Source organism: Carassius auratus, chromosome 41 (genome assembly GCF_003368295.1).
Source record: "Carassius auratus strain Wakin chromosome 41, ASM336829v1, whole genome shotgun sequence".
In the NCBI taxonomy this organism is placed as follows: Eukaryota; Metazoa; Chordata; class Actinopteri; order Cypriniformes; family Cyprinidae; genus Carassius; species Carassius auratus.
Genome location: NC_039283.1, coordinates 6044315 through 6065348, shown reverse-complemented (window position 1 = coordinate 6065348; position 21034 = coordinate 6044315). Strand labels below are relative to the sequence as shown.

At 34.4% G+C, this 21034-nt stretch overlaps 3 protein-coding genes across 8 annotated transcripts in view; 1 reads left to right on the top strand and 2 right to left on the bottom strand.

Annotated features, from left to right (window-relative positions):
- Window positions 1–382: 382 nt before the first annotated feature.
- Window positions 383–4423, bottom strand: LOC113059927 (ubiquitin-conjugating enzyme E2 S-like). The gene is made up of 4 exons (XM_026228628.1): window positions 3930–4423; window positions 3357–3504; window positions 3078–3268; window positions 383–1369 (listed from the first exon to the last, which is right to left on the bottom strand). The coding sequence occupies exons 1-4, from the start codon at window positions 3930–3932 to the stop codon at window positions 1022–1024; spliced, it is 690 nt and encodes a 229-aa protein (XP_026084413.1). The 5' UTR covers window positions 3933–4423; the 3' UTR covers window positions 383–1021.
- Window positions 4424–8343: 3920 nt separating this feature from the next.
- Window positions 8344–11231, top strand: LOC113059922 (josephin-2-like). Of its 2 annotated transcripts, none has more exons than XM_026228620.1 (5): window positions 8344–8615; window positions 8717–8845; window positions 9067–9192; window positions 9294–9488; window positions 10535–11231. In XM_026228620.1, exons 2-5 carry the CDS (start codon window positions 8724–8726, stop codon window positions 10644–10646), a joined length of 555 nt encoding a protein of 184 aa, XP_026084405.1. In that variant the 5' UTR covers window positions 8344–8615; window positions 8717–8723; the 3' UTR covers window positions 10647–11231. The 2 variants fall into 2 exon arrangements, with proteins under 2 accessions (XP_026084405.1, XP_026084404.1); XM_026228619.1 differs by having other exon boundaries at window positions 8345–8615; window positions 8714–8845.
- A 1910-nt stretch (window positions 11232–13141) lies between these two features.
- The window catches only part of LOC113059919 (protein tweety homolog 1-like), a 29999-nt gene continuing 22106 nt past the window's right edge, over window positions 13142–21034 (bottom strand). For 2 of the 5 annotated variants that reach the window (XM_026228607.1, XM_026228608.1), the window contains exons 9-15: window positions 20554–20609; window positions 19478–19570; window positions 19250–19342; window positions 18984–19123; window positions 17388–17555; window positions 15360–15438; window positions 13142–13331 (exon numbers count right to left, since the gene is read on the bottom strand). In XM_026228607.1, the coding sequence (XP_026084392.1) occupies window positions 13248–13331; window positions 15360–15438; window positions 17388–17555; window positions 18984–19123; window positions 19250–19342; window positions 19478–19570; window positions 20554–20609 (713 nt within the window). In that variant the 3' untranslated portion in view covers window positions 13142–13247. Of the gene's footprint in view, window positions 13337–15359; window positions 15439–17387; window positions 17556–18983; window positions 19124–19249; window positions 19343–19477; window positions 19571–20553; window positions 20610–21034 lie in introns of all 5 variants that reach the window. The other 3 variants (XM_026228609.1, XM_026228610.1, XM_026228611.1) reach the window with 3 other exon arrangements.

Genomic DNA, 21034 nt, shown 5'->3' with positions numbered 1-21034 from the left:
AAGCATCTTGTCCAAATTTCATATCGCTTTGTAAGAGAGGATCTTTGGGAACTGAAGGCCCCATTTAAATGTAACAACGGGCAACAACAGACTACCAGAGATTCCTTAACAGCCTTTCGATTGAGAGATCAAGCTCTGGTCATATAAAAAGGGCTAAATATTCTTATTGAAAAGCATAACCAAACTACTTCATTTCAAAGATGACACTGAACACTATTTCTGGCTCACATTTCATGATCAACCGCCAGCCCCAATGCTCTATCCCAACTGACCCAAAGGCTTTAGGACTCAATCTCAAGCAGTGTCAGGTAAATGTAACCATTCCCTTAAAAATGGAAAAAGACCTTTTGAAAAGTGAACCTCAAAACAGAAATAAGCAGACAAATGTAGTAAAAACTTTAAACAAAAATAATACCACACAAATATGCACTCACAAAAAACATTCAAACAAAAACATAATATTCACGAGTAATATTCAGACCACATTTTAACTCCCTGTCTGTTATTCCTGATCTTGTATCTTTCACCACAAACACACACAACGATCATATCCTGTGCAATGTACTATTCTTCATGAAAATCTTTATGGGTGCAGTCCAACTACAGTAGGACAGAATTACAGTAACTGTCCCATCACACCTGGAATCTAAATATTATAAATTCTGTGCAGACAGTACACACCGAAATCCTGCTTATGGTCATGACATAATTTTGGAGGCCACAAATGAACTTTGTCAAAAGTTTTACTACTGTTTTCATACTCTAAACAATCGTAAACCTTCTGAAACACAGAAGCAAACCCCTTTTGTGAACGAAACAGAGAGAATTGTCACAAGGACAGTTCAAGTCCTGAGAATAAGTTGAAAGAGACAAGGGAACAAAAATGAGAGGAGTGATCTGGTAGGAGCATGACAAAACGAATGTGCCATCCTGAAAATGGAAAGACAGTTTGAGGAGGAGAAAAGGTGGTCTGCACACATCAATATTTATATGTACACAAAAAGCACAGATTCATTCTCTTTTATAGCCTCCTCAGAGCTCGTTTTTTATCTGTTTTCTTCTTCGCAACTATATTAGTGTTGTTACTGCTTGTGCCGCTGGAGCTGCTGTTACTTAAATTGTTGGTGGCAACACCATTTGTTGCCAAACCAGCCGCAGCTACACGTTTGTTTGGGTCTCCTGCATGCTTCTTGGGTTGGGGTCCATCAGCGGGCTCTTGAAGGGCCCCCGACGTGCCTCCCATAGCATGGATCTCTGTTAGAAGGTGAGCACGAGATGCATACTCCTTATAGTCCTCCAAAAGTAACCTCCCAGCCTCTTCGTTCAGAGCCGACTCTGGGTTAGGATGGATCAGAAGGCACTTGATGGTCTGTGAAAGAAAGAATTAGGAGGGTGTGGATGATAAATAAGTTACATAATCAGGAAATGAATAAAGGGTATTATTTTGGAAGCTCTGAATGATTTAATAAAAGATCTGATGGTCACGAGTCACAAGCAATCACAGATATTGTATTGTTTTAGATTTATCAGAGTTTATTGTTATTGCAAAATTAGTGGACAATATTTTTAAGTTTGTAGAGTCAAAATTTATATATATTTGTTTGTGCTGTCTATCAATAATAATAAAAAAATATATATAATTATCCATACTTTTTTCAGAAATTTATCACGATTAATCCCATGTAACATTAGAATTGTTAAATGTACTTTTATACTGCAATAATTTCACATTCTATCTTCAAATAAATGATGTACAAACAACATAGTATATTTTTAATATTTGTTTAATGTCATATTTTGTATGACTAAAGGCATGCATCACTGATCCCAATACTACTGATGTCTCTGTGAAATAGTTTTTCCCCCTAATATTTAACCATTGACTATAGCCATTCAACATTACAGTATAATTAACATTTAAAAAAGAAAGAATTCTAACTAAAGTGAACTTAAAACAATTTTCATATAAACCCATTATAATAAATGTCATTTAGCAACTGTCCCCTTCAGAAAGCAGGAAATATACAGAAACTGAATAAAGTTATCAAACACTAAAATCTAATTTAAATAAAGATGAATCCTTAAAGCTACTGATTGATTTTTTTTTTTGTTCTTTGATTAACAGACGTCAAAGCAGCTGGATATTTTAGCTGCTTTAAGAGCTGCCTCTGCCGAACATGACAGGATCAGATATGCATCGTATTCTCGCTCACCTCTTTCTTTTCGGACCCACTTCAGGTCTTAAAGTCTCTACTAATCAGACTTGAATCGGGTGTGTTAGATGAGGGAGACGGTGCTTGGGTGTTCCAAGACATTTTTTTGAAAAGCATTTCAGAGACATGTTCTTAAATGTAACTCATAACAAATAATAACATGCACGCACAGTTTTAATGCAGCTTTAATTGCCTTCCTGGTAACTTCATAACTAACGACATTACAACTAGGACTTTGCATGCTCAATTTTTTACAAGCTTTCAGGGTTTCTACAGGATTTTTAAGCTCAAATTTAAGACTCAAGACCTTTTTAATAATAATAATAATAATAATAATAATAATTCCTTACATTTATATAGCCCTTTTCTAAGCACACAAAGCACTTTACATTGTCAGAGGGTTTCTCCTCATCCACCACCAGTGTGCAGCATCCACCTCGAACGCCCACCACACACCAGCTTACTGGTGGAGAGGAGACCGAGTGATGAAGCCAAATCAAGAGATATGGGGATTGTTAGGAGGCCATGAAGGTCAGAGGCCAATGGGCGAATTTGAACAGGATGCCGAGGTTACACCTCTACGATTTTCGAAAGACATCAAGGATTTTTTACCAACCACAAATAGACAATTAAAAATACAAATACTCATATGCCTGTATAAGTCATCAAATACATTTGCCTTTCAAAATTCTCGTTTACTGGGATTCTGCTTTGTCATTCAATTACTCAACTAAAGTACAAAAGTTGAGTAGTGTTTTACAGTAGTGCATTACTGCATTAAAAAAAACGATATAAATGCTTGTATATTTAGGCGTTTTTAATCTAGGTTTCACAGGACAAGAGAAAGAGTAAAATGCTACTTACTAGCAACACATGTCTCAGACCCAGCTCTGCCTTCCAGTCTCTTTTCAGCACATTGACACAGATCTCACCCTTGTGCCCAACATTAGGATGGAAAATCTTCGTGAGGAAGTAGCCCCTGGGAGGTGCAGCAGGAAAATCCTTTCCAAGGACCAGTCGCATCCGGAACACCCCTCCCGCATACGGAGTTCCTTCTGTTGAGAGACAGGGGAAAAGGTCAATTGTTAAGACATGGTGCGTAAAAGAAAGGAGAAACAACAACTAATATCCTGCACTATTTACCTGGGCCCTCAATGGAAGTGTGCAGCTCTGTGATGTCCTCTTCACTGGGGTAGATCTTGATCCCCTCCGGAGGGTCTGCTGCCAAGGCAGAAACCTCTTTATAGACCAGTCTCAACACTTGAGGGGGCAAGTTCTCCACGTTTGAATTCTCCAAAAATAAAATTAAAATAAAATTAAAATGTGTCAAGCATGTACAGCATCAATTCCTGCAAACGTACATTTGATGGTAAACCTGCGCACGTTCTTGACAAACAATAAATATACAAATGTAACGTTATCAGTCTCGTTTCATGGTAGTTTTGACTGCTAGTTCCACACCAAACCTGTGTAATCTGATGTATTAGCTCAAGACAGTGAAAAGACACAAATTAAAGTAAAAAAAGGAGGAATAAATTAAATCAAATACATGTGAATGATAAAGTCTTAGGCTTAAATTAATAAGTTACAGCTTGCACAGTCTTGTAATATACGAACTCAATTGCTAAAAAGTAACGAGAATAAACAGAAAACCTATTTTCTTACATTAACCAAACAGTTTAAAGCATCGTTCATCGATTTTCAACTTAAACGTACCATTTCCAACTGTGTGGGTTTTTTTAATAGCCAGCAAATTAGTCTCAAATGAGAAAACTTGGCTAAGTGCTACCCAACCGATCCGGTGATCCACAACGAGACCGACGGAAACCACCGATAACGGATCTAAAAGTTGCAATCAATCAAGACTGCTAAATTTATTAAGACTTTTAAAGAATGTACAAGTTATCAAAACCTATTTCTCACTGTAGTGTCGGTCGACTTGCTAGTGTTGCTATCAAACAGGGCTAAGCTAGCGGTGGGCTTGGTGAGCAATATCGATATCTAGCTATTCTTCAGAGCTTTCCCTTGTGAAACTGCTATCCGATGGGGTCCTCAGATGAAACGTGCCGTTTAAAGGTTTTAAAGTCCAATGTGTTGTCAGTTTCATCTGATAAAGTTGGTTTGCTCGATAGCTGAATGCCACCGACGGCTCCTGTAGCCTGTTATCAGCTAGCAGTCTTTTTTGACACAGGAACAAAAATACAATTTGTCTGAGAAGCCGTTCGAAAGAGGTTTAACCATTCAGCGTCTGAGAAGCACTGCACGTGCTCAACAATTAAATCCCTCTAGCCAATCAGAAACTTGGGTTAAGCTGACGTAGAAGCCCTTGGAAACCTCACGGACCACAGAAAGTGGAGAATGCGAAAAATGCTCTTTGGCAATAGGTGCGTTTGAATAACTCATGCCCTCCCAAAGGCAGGGACAAATGTTGTTTCAATTCATGTTGCAATGACAATACTTTTTTTTTTTGCAAGCGTTTGGTGGTGTCACTTTGCAATGTTATTTATTCAAAGTAATATGCTACGTTTTTGTTTAATCTAAAATATTTGTAAATCTATCCCGTTATGAGCCATCACTTACATTTAAAATAACTTGTGAATCATATGGTCATAGATTTACTCACAGCAACTGTTTCCTGTGACATTACCATCTGGAGGAAGCATTGGCCACATAGCTTCTTTTGTTATTTTTGTTGCTGTTTCCTATAAAGACCTCCATGCTAGTCAAATCTGTACTGACAACTCAAACGCCAAAAAAGTATTTTGAGACCCTTTGGAGATCCCTGTTTATTATTATTATTATTGTTGTCGTTGTTGTTTACATTTGTATTGCCATAGCATTTGCAGGGTCGCTGTGTTACAAAACAACAGACAAAATAGTAAAAAGCAACAAATTGTTTTATTGACTATTTGCTATTTGTATTTAGCATTTTTTTTATTAATTATAATAATAAATAATTGTATAGAATAGACTGTACATTAAAATTGCAATATATATATATATATATATATATATATATATATATATATATATATATATATATATATATATATATATTAATATATATTATATTATATTAATATATATAAGTCATAAGTGCTTGATATTTATCTCTTACGTTATCAGTTTGTCATAGGCCTATGCAGTTTTTTCATTATAACATGAGTAAAAACTAGTTGTTTTATCCCTTAATCCGTAAATTAGATCGTCGTTATTACTGGGGGGTATTCCAGAAAGCAGGTTATGGGACATACCCGGGTATGTTTAAGAGTAAGTAAGCGGATAACCTCAAATTTTGGTTCCAAAAATGGAGGTACCTTTCAGGGTATGTTAGTAGTCATAGTAACTTACTCTCTGAACTTAACCTGCTCTGGAGCAGGTTAGGGTTAGTTCAATTCAGCGAGCCTTCAGTGGGCGTGACAGATAGCGCAAAACATTATATAATATTACAATATATTATATATAAATGATGTGTTAATGAGGAAGCGCTAATTTAAGTAATAAATAAGGTAATATGTTATTTTAATATGATTATTTCTTTTGTTGGCATATATAAGAGTTATCTATAAATTATGTATTAAGAGGTATGTATAAATTATAAAACACTATGACAAGGTAATGTTTAACTTAGATATATTTCTATATTTCATTTATTACATGTTATATCTAACACATGGAGTGGCATTTTCCATAATGTCTAAATTCTAAATCAAAATATATATCTGATATGACTTAATGTATAATTAGCATAAAAACAAACAATATAATTCACATGCTCAAGGATTAAAGATTAAATGAAAAAAAAAAAATGATTGCACAGCCATCAATGAGGTGGAGATATTATGCACTAAGCATGTAAACAACTAATGCACAAAAGAAGTAGAAAGAAACAGCTTGTCACGCTTTTTCTTAGCGTCCGTTTCCATAGTGATTCGTCGCTCTGTTGAGAGTGTCTTGAATCTTAACCAGGAACATACCCTGAGTTGAATGAACTTACTCCTGGACGCGTTTTTGGAACCACATACCTCGAGTTAGAAAGGTTTTGGTTTAATCAACCGAGAGTTCAGGGTTTAGTTCATGGTAAGTTAACCCGACTTTCTGGAATACACCCCTGATTTAATTAAGGCAAGTCCAAAAAAATTGTGAAAACAAATCTGATATTGACTCAACCCACAAACGACCGCTAGAGTGCACTCCAATCCATGTCTGTAGTATATTTTAGGTTTACATGTTTAGTAGTAAAAAAGCTTGCAGATTGTGCTCACATTATAATATATAAATCTTGCTGGTCTCAGAGGAATCTGACTATCCATGGGCGTGTTCTGCTTTCCAAGGCTGAGGGAATTTCGAGGCTGGTATATCCTGCTCTGTCATTGTATGTCAATCCTAAAATATGTTCTGATATTGACAGGGCTTTATTTAAGTTTATCTGGAAAAATAGAACTGAATATGTAAAGAGAAAAACTATTATTAGATCTTTTTCAGAGGGTGGGCTTAATGTCCTTGATTTTAGCACTCTTAATATTATTTTTAAAATCAATTGGATTAAACATTGTTTGGCCCAGAGTAAATCCATATGGTTTTATATCCCCAATTTGTTTTTTGAAAAGTGTGGTGGATTACCCTTTTTGCTATCGTGTGACTTCAAATATAGTAAACTTCCCATAAAATTATCTAACTTTCATAAGCAATCCTTAGAAGCATGGAAAATAGCCTTTAAGCATAATTTTTCTCCACATACATGCATCCTATGGAATAACCAATTTGTATTGGCTAAAAACAAGAGTATATTTAAAAAAGATTGGTTTGATAAGGGAATTATATTTATTTCAGACTTATTAAATATTAACGGTGAGATTTATACTTATCAGCAGTTTGTTTCTTTTTCAGGGATTGATTCTTCCCGTAGAGATTATAATTTGGTTGTGAAAAGCATTTCCCCTAAATTGCTGTACCTTGTGAAAGTACATCTCAGGTATAATTCAGCTGTCCGACAAATTCCAAATCTTGTTATTGGAGGTATTAATATTATGGATATTAAGTGTAATAACTCACATATTAGGAAATGTATTAACTGTGATGTCAGCTGTTACCCAAAAGCACTCATAAAGTGGAAACAATCTTTTTTTATACCCTCCACTGAGAAAATATGGTTGGCTACTAATAAATTTTTACTGCCAAATAAGGCAAAGGAAGTACATTTTAAGATACTACATAGGTACTATCCTTGTAACACATTTATTAATAAGTTTAGAAAAGATGTCTCTCCAAAATGTTCTTTTTGTGATTTAGAAAATGAAACACTTACACATTTATTTTGTAACTGTAAATATTCTGAAGACTTTTGGAAATCGGTAACTAGACTGTTTTTTGATATATTTTATAAAATAATTAAAATAGATGAATCTATGATCCTTTTTTTGAATTGTAATACTGGATCAGATGTAGTTGATAACACTTTGAAGGTGATAATTCTTCTTGGGAAGTTTCATGTTCATAAAGCAAGAATAATGTCCATTACTCCCTCCTTTAAATTTTTTTGTAAAGAACTTAAAATATTTTATGACTCATTGATTTCAACTTTCAGGAACAAGAAATGTATAAAAACATCCCTCATATAAAAAAATGTCATTTGTAAATTGTAATTCTTTATTTTATTTTTTATTTACTGTCCATGATGTATATCTGTTATATGTATCCCCCTTGGTTTGTTTATGTTCTAATTGGTGTTAAGTATTTGTTTGCTTGTTTCTGAAAGAGAAAAAATAAAATAAATTAAAGCTGAAAAAAAAAAAATAATAAAATACTATATAAATCTTAAACATAAAACCTGTATAACTAGTTAAATTATACAACAAAAACTACGAACATTTAAAAGGTGCACGGTTATAAAATAGGAAAAGTGTTTTACTACATAATATGTTTTATAATAATAATAATAATAATATTACATGCTTAATATTTTACATTTATGCTAATAATTATCATATAATTGCAGTATTGTTGACAGCCGGGAATCATTTTTTGTTCTATATAGAACCTCCCCACAATTATAAATATTTATGAATATATGAATTTCCTTATCCCACATTAAGAATGACATCACTTGTAGACACGAGGATTTAGATTATTATAGCGCCCCATGTGGAGCTCACATTTGTGCTTCTGGATGACCGCACGAGGCGTTACCTCAACGCAACAACAACACAACTTCCGGCCGATTCGATCCTCACGGACGAGAAACAGAAACAGTAACAGTAACAGCGTCCTCTTTCCTGAGATCCTTGTAGGTTAGGACAGGAGTAATCAAACAATAAAGATTCGAGTCACGGCACGTCTGAAGCAGCGTGTTTTTTCTTACTGTGAATAAATCATTGCTCTGCGGATTCTGTCTTCCAGAAGGTATGTTGAGGATTATGATGTATCATTTGCTGTCAGTACATCATGTGCTGTTGGGCGGACTGAAATGCTGATCAATGGACTGAATGTACTTGTGACAGCAGGGTGAGTATGAGCGAGGGCGAGGTGTTTCACGAGAAACAGAGACTGGAGCTGTGCGCTATCCATGCCTTGAACAACGTGCTTCAAGAGAGAGTCTTCACCAGAGAGACAGCTGATGACATCTGCAAGCGGTGAGCGTTTCACACACACACACACACACACACACACACACAGAGAGAGAGAGAGAGAGAGAGAGAGAGAGAAAGTCTTTACCAAAGAGACAGCAGATGACATGTGTAAGCGTTTCAAACACACACACACACACACACACACACACAGAGAGAGAGTTGAATGTCTCAATGTCTTATTCTGTATTCTCAAAGCCAAAGTTTTCTGCTTTATTTCTTTGCAGACTTGCCCCACAGTCTGTGATGAATCCACACCGCTCAGTGTTGGGCACGGGAAACTATGATGTCAATGTCATCATGGCAGCTTTGCAGAGTCGGGGGCTCGCTGCTGTTTGGTGGGACAAACGCAGGCGAGTGTGACAGCAGCACACTGTCACTTTATAATTCACGGGCTTTGTGATGATCGTAAAAGGTGGGTTAACTTTTTCCCAATATCTCTCGTCCACTGTAGGTCAGTACAGAATTTGTGTCTGGACAAAATTCAGGGCTTCATTTTGAATGTCCCGTCAAGGGTGTCTCTGGGAATTGTGTCTCTCCCGCTGAGACGCAGACACTGGCTGGCGGTACGGGACGTCAACGGACACTTTTATAACCTAGACTCCAAATTGAAAGGGCCTGCCTGTATTGGAGGAGAAACAGAACTCCGGTAAGACTTACTAAGAATTACTTGTAAATATTTAATACAGTTTTTTTCCTTCCAGGTGTGTACACAGTCAAATGAAATAAATGAGACCCTCACTTTTACAAATGTTACTGAGAATCAGTGCAATGTTGCCCAGACACAATTATAATGATGCAGAACAAGCTAATTGAATGAGAACAAGAGCAGGACTGTACTGGCAGATGGTTGGCTGTATCACTGGAAACAACAGACATAAGGTCAAGATGGATCACATGATCTGGGTATCAACACACATCTCCTGATTCTGTTCAGATTCAGTTTGATTTGATTCAAAAATACTATTATACAGACAATCTTCTGACCTTCGATAAACTCCTGAAAAGTAATAACCCTTGAAGTATTCTTGTATTGTTTTTTTTATTGTTAACCAAACCTAAATCTGTATTGAAATAAAGCTCAAATCAAATATAAATATTAGATAAAATCATAAACTGAATGAAAATTAGAAATGATGCCTAGACAACTTACTGAAATAGTTAAAACTAGAAATATTACAAAATGAAAAAATAAAGACGAATGGCAAAAGCATGTCACAGAAGTACTAAAAATTAAAATAAAGACTGAAAATATCAAAAGACCGAACATTAATTAAAACATTAACACAAACTGTAAAACTGTTAATTCAGTGAAAGATTCATCAGATTGATTAAATGATTCCTTACGAGTTTGTCTTTTTAAACGATTCATTAGAAGGAATCAAAAACTGGTTCATAAGAGTCATTTGTTCACGAATCAGACTACTCTGGTTGTGCTCAATAGGTTCATTTAAAAAAACTGCTTCATAAGAGTCATTTGTTCATAATTACTAATATTTTTTTTTCTTGTTATGTAGCCTTTCTTTAAAGACCATGATAAATACAAGTGAAACTTGCATAACTACTTATGTTAAAATGATTTTAACATGAGAAATTCAATAACTGGTTTTGAGAATGCCGTGCAATTATACGTGTATGGAACCCAGTGAATCAGGATCTTTGTTTTTATCGATTCTTCATTCTTCCTCCACACAGGTCATTTCTCACCGAGCAGCTTTCTCAAGATATTGCAGAAATGCTCCTTGTCGTCCAAAAGGAAGTAGACGACAGTGGGATGTGGCTGAAAGCGGACGACACCAGGAAGTGATGAAACAGAACATTCTCTCTCCTTCTCTCTCAGTGTGGAGTCATGGCGGAGAAAGAGAGAAGCACTGCAGTGCCGAAAAGCTTAATGGAGAGCAGCACTACAAGAAGATGCTCACATTCATCCACAGACACTCACACACGAAGGGAAGTCCGAGAGAATGATCTTGTGTTGCCTCGTATGAAGGAGGCGTTTATCTGAAGTCACACGGACTGTGTTTGTGGAAGACGCTACTATAGCTGTGCCAGCCACACCACTCTCCTCTTCTCTCTTTCTCTCCTCTCAGGAACTCCCGTCTCTCACTTTATCTCTATCTATGCACTCCACTGCTGAAGTAGATCCAAGATTTGTGTGTCTTTGTAACAACTATGCACAGAAATGGTACTTTAGAGTTCAAGTATGTATTGTTCAATGCCTTTTAGACATGTGTACATCTATCTATGCATAAACAAAGGAGATAAGAGATTGTAGCTCTATCTCATGGTCACGTCTTTTACTCTTTAAAGCTGTCTTGCAACTGCCTCATTTACATCGACTCCACCCAATGGAGGGAAACTGAATAAATTTGATTTGTGTTATTTATTTGAATTTCTATTTGTATTGTCTTTGCTCATGCAGAGCTTGAGGAAGAGCTGTTTGAAATTGTCATTACGACTACAAACAGTGTTTTTTTTGTTGAGTTGTTGCTTTCTGTTGTCAGAGCAGGACTTTAATATCGTAGAAATTATATTTAATTCAGAGCAGGGTCTGAAATTAACCACCACTTCGGGCCAATAAGACATAAAAGAGCCCAGAATTCATAAAATAAAATTGGAATATTTATATCTGAAATCTAACATTTGAAAAATTTCTTTTAATTTTTTTTCTAGGCTAAATGATGAATTAAGTGCCCCTGTAGACACTGTACAGCACTATAGCTGTCAGATAGCTATTGTTGAAGTTGTGTAAAAAAAAAAAAAAAAAAAAAGAATTATGGGTTTTAGTAAAGAAACAAATGTAGAACTCTGAAAGCACAGAATGTGAAGTGGGACTGGATAACAGTGTTTATTATTATTTATATTTTATTATAGTATTCATTCTTATTTTGAGCTCGTTATGATTTTTATATTCAATTTTCAGGTTAGGTTTTAGTAATTATGTTAATAATATTTATATTTAGCTTTAGATTACTTTTATATTTTAGTTTTAAGAATTTTATTACTTAAATATTTTGTTGTTTATATCAGTTAGTTGCCAAGGCAACATTTAATTTTTTTTTTTTTTATATTAGTAATAGTAATAATTAGTTAATAACACTTCTGCATAGATGTACTTAATTTATAGGTAAAGGTTGTAAATAATAGTTTAATAGTTTCCATTAGTACTGGACATAAATGGGCAACATGCTGCGTTTTATGTGCTTAGACGGGTCAAATAGTTGAAATAACATTTTATGCCATATCTAAAATGTAAAAAAAATATTACTTAATATGATAAATCATTTTAAAAACAACAATATATGGGGAAATATTTCTGACCTACTCTAGGTTTATTTAGCAGGATGCTTGTAGTGCTTTGCATCAGCAGCTGTAAAGAGATAAAACAAACATTTTCAGACACTCCACTTTTGTTATTGTATTTTTATTTAATTTATATTAGACTCTGTAGTGAAAAAGGATGCCATTCAAAAGGAGCATTAAACCATAGAAACATATTTTTTTAAGGATTGACAGGTTGATAGCCAAGAAAGGAGACCAATGCAATTTCAAATGTGTGTGTGTATATGTGTGTGTGTGTGTGTGAGTATATATATATATATATATATATATATATATATATATATATATATATATATATATGTATATATGTATGTACAGTATATACTGAACATGTCATGAAGGCCTCTGACACATACAGACACAGATGGTGTTTTCAAGACGTCCTGATGATTATTGCTGCTTGCATTGTGGCCATTGCATCGCAATTGGCAAAATGCAGTCACATTGCTCAGAGCCAGCAGAGGAAACGGACACTAGCCCTCAACAATGTTTTACAGATTTCTTTTTTCTTTTTCTTTGATCATCAAAATGCATTAACAATCAAATGTTTATACATTGAATATATTCATATATTTATATTATAGTAATAAATAATCATATAGTATCATAGGGTATGCAAGTTAATACAGAATTGCCACTTATAAAATAGGGGTCTGTCAAATATTAAAAAAGAAAAAACTGCATAATCGTACAAAGAAATTGTGCCATCGCTACTATGTATCTGTGACTACATATAACAATATAAAAACTTCAAAATAAAGTGGTTATACATTTAAAAATAGATGACTACTTGTCACGTCAATACCATCTTGTTTCCACCAGCTATGTACAGCATGACACTAGCAGAAGAGGACGTGATAGGATGGGAAGGCTAAATGAAGCACATGGCTTTTTCTGTCATTCAATTTGTACGTCTGTCACACCCAAAAGACTCAATGGTACTGACGTTACACACAGATATTTAACATCTAGAGTTTTAAATTAGTCTTTCATCTCATAAAGTGTCCATCCATAAGAAAACTAAACCTTGCTATACATCTTTCTTTTCTACTATACAGAAAAATAATTAGTGTGAGTACAGGTGTCTTGAATGGGACGGGTTGGAATGTGATTGACTGCCGCCGTAGCCAGTCAGCATGCTGGGAGAGTACTGTACTTTCAGAAGTCCCAAGAGAAGACGGATCCGCAGGTGGAGGAGAGGGAAAAAGACATATTCGTTTATAAATTAAATCAGAAATGCATTCTCATATGCATAAAAAACTATTTCAACTTATTTATCCTACTTTTGTTTTCTCATTATATATACCATTCACTAAGCTCCACCCCCCTTAGTTACTGTTGCTAACTCGTGCAAGCTTTTTAGAAAGCCTCACTGTAATGAACTGGAGACGACTTATTCTTCTATAAAATGTTAACAGATATTGTTTCTACATTAAAATATATCAATGTCAATTTTTCTGTAATTTTTATTTTATTTTTATAAAATATAAAAATATATTATCTCATAAAATACACTACTTTTGAAAAGTTTAGCGTCAATACATTATATATATTATTTTATAATACTTTTATTTAGGAACAATGCATTAAATTGATCAAAAGTGACAGTAAAGACGTGAAAAATTTACAGTATAATGCTATAAAAATATTTCTATTTAAAATAAATCATGTTCTCTTTAACTTTTTATTCATCAAAGAATACTGAAAAGATGTATAATGGTTTCCACCAAAAACTAAGTAGTGCCTCTATTTCAAACACTGTCAATAATAAGGAATAATAAGCATATTAGAATGATTTCTCAAAGATCATGTGACACTAAAGACTGGAGTAATGGCTGCTAAAAATTCAGTTTTGTCATCATAGGGCTAAATTAAATTTTAAAACATATTAAAATAGAAGGCAGTTACTTGAATGTAATATTTAAACTTATTATGGTTTTTACTGTATTTTGGTCAAATAAATGCAGCTTTGGTGAGCAAAAGAAATTTGTTTAAAAACAATTTAAAAAATCTTACTGAACCCAAAACTTTGTACAATAGTACACATTTCACTAAACATCATGTAAACAAACAGGACTCCTATAAAATCATAAGAAGAGAAAGCTTGTCTCATAACAAGGCGGTTGGTGATTGGTCAGTAACATTTTAAGGCGGAGCTTAGTTAATGATCATTTAGTCTGATCTAGTGTTGTCATGGTACCAACATTTCAGTATTCGGTACCGATACCAGTGGAAATCCACGGTTCTCGGTACCAATTTCGGTACCAAAGCAAAACACAAAAATATGCTAATTAAAAAAAAAACCACACTTTTTATCACTAAAAATAAAACCAATGCCAATCTTTATACATATGTACAATTGTGTTTTTCTACAATTAATAATGAAAAACCCAAATTTAATTTGTCTTTTAATTAATGAAATTTAAACACATTTTCTTTTTTTGGTAAATAAAGGGGATTTGTTATTGAAATTAAAACATGAAAGACATATTGTGAGATTTATTTCTTTAAAAACTAAAGTTTTATTAATTTTTTCAACGGTAGTAGCAATATCACAGACATTCTACTAAATAAATAGTAATATTTCTAGCACAATGCCTTTATGTAAAAATGAACTTTTATTTTGACGGGTTTCCGAGAATACCTTTAAATTGACACTGGTTTTACTCAAATGAAAAGCTTGCGAAGTGCTTGTGAAGTGACTCAGAACAGTTCTGGTGATGTGGTTTATGTATATATGTCCTCATTGAGACGGCAGATGCTGAAATTACTGCAAGCGTCATGCGCTTCGGTCTATGTAGTAAACAAACCCAAATGTCTCAGAGATGAGCAGATCATGCAGGATTCATATTTCAACCAACTTTTGCAGCTTAACATTTACAGATACTGGTCCATATGGAGATTTGATTTGATTAATTTATGCTAACATGGACAAATTCCGTGACTGTCCATGTTAAAATGTAAGTTTCATTTTCATGACTGGATTTGGAGATTGGGTTGCCCGGGTACTCGGTCCGACCGGTAATTAAAGAAACCTGATACCGTGACTTTTTTCATTTTTTTTAGTACCGACTTGGTACCGAAGTACCGGGTCTTTTGACAATACTAGTCTGATCTGTGTGTCAGTGTGTTTGAATCTAAACACAATGAATCATGAGAGAGCCACAGAGGAACTCACAGAGGGGGGTGGGGACTGCCTGTCACTCAAAGGCAGGTTCTCATAACCAGGGCTGCCATTGGAGGAAACGTTTGGAGTCCTGCATAGAGAAAGAGGGAGAGAGAGAAGCGCAGAGAGGAACAAGGTGAAGGGGGCAATGGAGGGGGAGGAAGCGGACAGCAAAGAGATGGAAGAATAACAGGCCACACCAAAGGGGACATAGAGAAGGATGAGAACCAGGGTCCAGGGTGGAAACAGGGAGAGAAAAGAGAGTTAGAGAGATGTGACATTTTCACTTTGAGAGTTTTTAGACTTTTTTCTGAAAGAATCTAAGAGAACACTGAAGGATATTTAAATGAAGAAGTGAAGTTCTATGATTATGCAATATATACATATATATACATTTAGAATATAGAATTAAGATTTATTGTAATAAAAAAGAACAACAACAAAAAAAACATGAATTTTAAAGCTCAAGGAAATGTGAATGATGCGAGAAGAAGTGTTCATGTCAGCTCTAATTTTATAAAAACAGCAAATATGATCTTTCCAAACAGAATAATAGAAAGAGAGAGAAACGGGGGATGTCAAAAAGCAGGGAGAAAGAAACAGCAACGCAGACTGCAGTAGATTTGAAAGAGTGACGTAGTTTGGACAGCATGATTTTTGACAGCGGACAGAAATATCGGAGGGGGCGGGACTTTACCTATATTGTATATCGTCTCTGATTGGAGGATCTATGTCTGTCTTGCAATGACGGACAGACCGATAGACAGACACACAGACAGACAGACCTCTGGACTCATGTCTGTTTTTTTGGCTAGACTGTGCTTGACATATAGACCTGTCTGTGTGTCTGTCTGTGTGTGCATGTGTTTGTGTCTGTCTGTCTGTCTGTGCGCTCCATCAAACACCTGCATATCTAGCTGTCTGTGTGTGACTGGAGCTTTATGTGTTTGCCTGAATATACATGACACTTGTTTCTGTATTTTTCTGTTAATATGCCTATACATATGTTTTATAGTGCAAAGGTCATTCATAAAGCAACCTTGATACATAGCTGCTCAAGCAATGAACTAGAATCTGTGAATTTCTAATACCTAAACTTCTATGGATGACTAGAAGTGCCACTTAAAAAGAAATGAATCATCTATTTATGAATTAAAAATACAAATGTACAAAACTGACAAAAAACATACATATTTGATATTGTTTATATAATGTAATTGTACATTACCGTTCTAAAGTGTTTTTTAAAGAAGTCTCTAATGTTGACTGACCAAACATACATTAAAACCTTAATATTGTAAATTCCTATAATTGAACATATTTATTTTTATTTTAAAATATATTTTAATATGTACATTTAATAGAAACCATGACATATTATTTTCAGGATTCTTTGATGAATAGAACAAAACAAAAGAAAAGCATCTATTTAAAATAGAAATCTTTTGTAACATTATAAATGTCTTTGCTTTTACCTTTTACCTGAAGAAATAAGAAATAACCTGAAAATAAATATTCTTTTTTTTAAATAAAAACAAAAAACTGTCCCAAAAATTGAAACCATATTGTAGTAAGAAATAATAAATTGATAAATACATTTTTTATTCTGAATTTTTTTTTAACTCTACTGAAGAGCATTTGGTAATTTTATTTGAAAATAATAATTCATTTTTTTCAATTGTATTATTTTATGGTTACATTTAGCTAACCTGTTTATTACTAAATTGGACATTCTTTAATTTTTTACGTTTTCAATATAAATGTGACTTTTTCAGTTTGAAAACTGATTATTATTACTGTTACATTTAACAAAAATTTTTATGAATTAAAAAAAAGTTACAAATGTGTTTACATTTTTTTACATTAACATTTTAATGTTCAATTACTAAACTGATATTTGATTCCTTCATTTAATTTTTAAGTGCCACTCCTAGTACTCCAGACTGTTGATCTGTGTGGGAGGTCTACACAAGCTGATGGTGGTATATGGTCAGGGTCATTCTGTCTGTCTGTCTGTGTGTCTGTGTATGTGTTACTCACGGTAACGGAGGCGCGCTAGAAAAGGGGGGAGTCCAGCCGGCCCCCTGGTAACTATAGAAGTGGGGCAAGGCCCCTCGCTGGGAGCCCGTGGCCGTCTGTCTACGTGCCTGATGAGAAGTGAAGGGGTCCTCGCTTTCGCTGTCGGAGTCCTCATATTCCTCTGAATCGCTATGCCATCCAGTAAGAATTATGCAACAAATAAAGTGAAAAAAACCTGATGAAATAGGTATACATTTGATATGCTATATGTTATATGCAAAACAAAGACTTAAAAGACATTTATTGAAAAATCTGTCATATCATACATGTAGATATTGTCATGAAATCAAATAATCTCAGTCTAGTAGGTAATCCTTTAATCTGTTTTGCCATTTCAGTAATCTATGCATCTGCCATCTACTGTCTGTGCAAATGGAGTGGGTGCTCTGAACACAGTTTTACAGCAATGAAACACTGCAGCCACCTCTGATGGATTTGCCAACATCGGGCATTCTGAGGGAGTGAACCGAGTCGGGCTGAATCAATAGTAAGTGACTGAGCTTTCTGAACAAATGGTTATAGCGACATTAATACCATATCCAGATATAAGGAGTAAAGTGCATTAAGCACTAATGCCCCTGAGTTGAGATCACATTTCTCTCATCTGTGCATTGCTGATGAGTGCAGATGTTACCACAGACCCATTTATGATAAACTACAGTAGAGTTGAGCAGACCCAGCCCACCTCCATTAACAGCTGGCTACATTTGTTGTTGAGGATGGTGGAATTATGTAACTTTGTTTGTTTTGCATTACAAATGTATTTATTCATGTTACTGATGCTTTTGACACATATTAAGATGACATTCCTCTGTCTTGGGTATTTCCCTATAGTTAAAAAAGCATTCAGAGCAAAACGTGCCTTCTGCATTTATAACAACAGTGGAGAGCAAACGTCTGAGACATAAACATTTTGTTATTCAATCTAATCTAATTAAAACTGCAAAAAAAATGCTTTAGGGTAAAACATATAAACAATGAAACGTAACAATCAAAATCAGATTTTTTTGAGGGATCCGCAAAGTCTTCATGAGCTGATGAAGGTAATAATTATTTAAATCACAAAAATTTACATTTAAAACAAATGTATTAATTAATTAAAAATAAGCACGAAATAAAACACTAGAATATTTTAAATAAAAATAAAAAATATGAATAATAATAATTTAAATCATAAAATGTAAAATTAAAACAAAATTGCATGTTTAATTTTCCACTTCATTTTTTTAAATTCTAATAAAATGTTATGAAAAAAATGCTAAATAGAAGTCGAATAGAAGTTTTTTTACAATTTGTAAATTGTACATGATTTACATATATAGATATATTTTCTTTATATTTTATATATTATATTATTTTATTAAAAAAACATATTTACCGTATGATATAACTACATAATATTATATAATAATATTTACTTCTAAACCAACACAACTCATCCAAGTACCTCATCCATCTTAGCAAATCAAAATAAGTTACGGCATGAATATAATGCCATTTCTGAAAACAACAGCAAATGGGACGTTGGACGGGGTGACGGGATGAAATGCATCTAACCTGTGGAAACTCCTCCAGGCTCCAGGGAGGGAGCAAAGGATAGCAGTGAACGCTAAAGCTGAGAGAAACGAGTACAGGGAAAGAAAGAGCAACCCCTCCATCCCATCATAGCACAAGCCTTTTAGAGAGTCCACATAATCCTGAGAGAGTGACATGAAAACAGAGAGACAGTTTGCTATAATATATACAGTATATATATATAAAACTGCAGAGTATTACTTTCTCTTGCAGTCAGGTTGAGGTGGAAAGCAGGTTGCTTCGGTTACCTTGTTCAGCCCTCGACAGTTGAGAAGTGCTACCAGTTGGTGGAAGTTGCCCTCAGTGGCATTGAGGATCTGCTGCACCTCCCTGAGTGACTTCTTAAAGAGAAAATAACACAGTAGCTAAAAGCAGCATGTTGCATCCACTTTACTGTACAGCTGTTACTGATCTTTCCTGTCAGCGGCGGACATACTGTGGTATAATTGATGGCAATGAAAGCAGTGCTAACATACCTCCGCCTTTGGAAAGCGTGGGAGGGCGTCTCTCTCCAGACTGGAGAGGTGAGAGTGGATGCTGGAAAGCGCTCTCTGGGACTGGGTCAGTATCTTATGGCAGGTCAACAAACAGAATTTAGCTGATTTAACCGTATTTCACAAAGCTAAAAAGTGTAACTGCATTTTTAACTAAAATACATGAAAAAAAGACATGTTATATAGAAAATAATAAAAAGACTAAAGCTTTAAATAATATTCAAGTTAAAATATAACATTTTAATTCAAAATATTAAGCACAGTATATCAGTGATAAAATAAACACTGTTTCACACCGCATGCATTTCAACACTGATCTTACTTTTGAAGAAGAAATATAGTAAAAATGACTTTTATGAAACAGTATAATAATTCTCCATGGCTCAGTTACAGTTCTATTATTTGTGGGAATTATTCAATACACTTTCTTTTCTCTATAGAGCAGCAGTTTTATTATGCAGCAGAAGAGTCATCAGTGTGAAACGGCCGTTCCATCTTTCTTAATATTGTTATTTCGGTAGCAATTTATTTTACAGTCCTGTTCCTCATGTGCATATTATGTACTTATTATAGTAATTACAATAACTATGTAATAACTAGTTACTAACCCTGAACCTACTCCTAAACCTAACCATACCCCATGTAGTTACCTTGTATTACCAGAACTTTCTTAGATAAATACACTGTAAATACACTATAAGTACATGTATGTACACGTACTGTAAAATAAAGTGCAACCGTTATTTCACTATCCTTATAATTTCCTTTAATAGCATCAAATTAATTTCTTCATTCATCAGCCCATCTAAAACACTTGTCAGTCTTGGTCTTGATTACAAAATCTTGATTACAATGTCATAATCCTCTTTATTCTGTTCATCCCCACCGTGACATAAAAGGCATTGCTTTCTCATTTTAATCTGTGCTTTGTGACATCATTATAATTCCCTATATTTGGGGAATTCTGCTTTGTGCCAACATTAACATTCCATTTTTTCCCTGCTTTAGTAATCTCTATGACATCACCGTCTGCCGCATCATGTAACAAGATCGCGCACCTGTTGAAAAGGGCTGCTCATTTTCCTGTCACAGGTCAGGTAATAATCCAGGACTTCTATTTAGAGAGAAGAGAAAGAGTGAGAGAAATAAGATTGAAGACGTGCGGGTAGCACTGCTTGTCTACAAAGCCAGCTGCCTTTCGAGGGTCGGTTATGTATCCCACTGTCCTGCTTCTCCATTTCTTTCCGTGTAAACCCTGATATGTCCATGACAGTGTTAAAAAGTTAAAGTTTTTATACACTCGTGTTTTTTTTGTTTTTGTTTTTTTCATGCCATTATCAAAAACTTAACATGTGTTTTGTCAGATGATTTACATGACAATGGTGTTTTAGGGCCTGAAAATGCGTTTTTGAAAATGTTTCATTTTTACATTTGTAATTTTTAATTTGTAAAGTTCATGCTTTTGTAAATGATACCGTTATCATCCGTGTGTAAATTTGTTCAGTCTATAGGCAAAGTGTTTCTTTACAAAGTGACATC

Excerpts from the sequence above, each read along its gene's own strand:
- LOC113059927 (XM_026228628.1), bottom strand. Across the intron at positions 3,269-3,356 it reads CACTTCCATTGAGGGCCCAG|AAGGAACTCCGTATGCGGGA; the intron begins GTAAATAGTGCA and ends GTCTCTCAACAG. Across the intron at positions 1,370-3,077 it reads GTCTGAGACATGTGTTGCTA|ACCATCAAGTGCCTTCTGAT; the intron begins GTAAGTAGCATT and ends TTTCTTTCACAG.
- LOC113059922 (XM_026228620.1), top strand. The coding sequence starts at position 8,724 with ATGAGCGAGGGCGAGGTGTTTCACGAGAAACAGAGACTGGAGCTGTGC. Across the intron at positions 8,846-9,066 it reads GCTGATGACATCTGCAAGCG|ACTTGCCCCACAGTCTGTGA; the intron begins GTGAGCGTTTCA and ends ATTTCTTTGCAG. Across the intron at positions 9,193-9,293 it reads GTTTGGTGGGACAAACGCAG|GTCAGTACAGAATTTGTGTC; the intron begins GCGAGTGTGACA and ends CGTCCACTGTAG.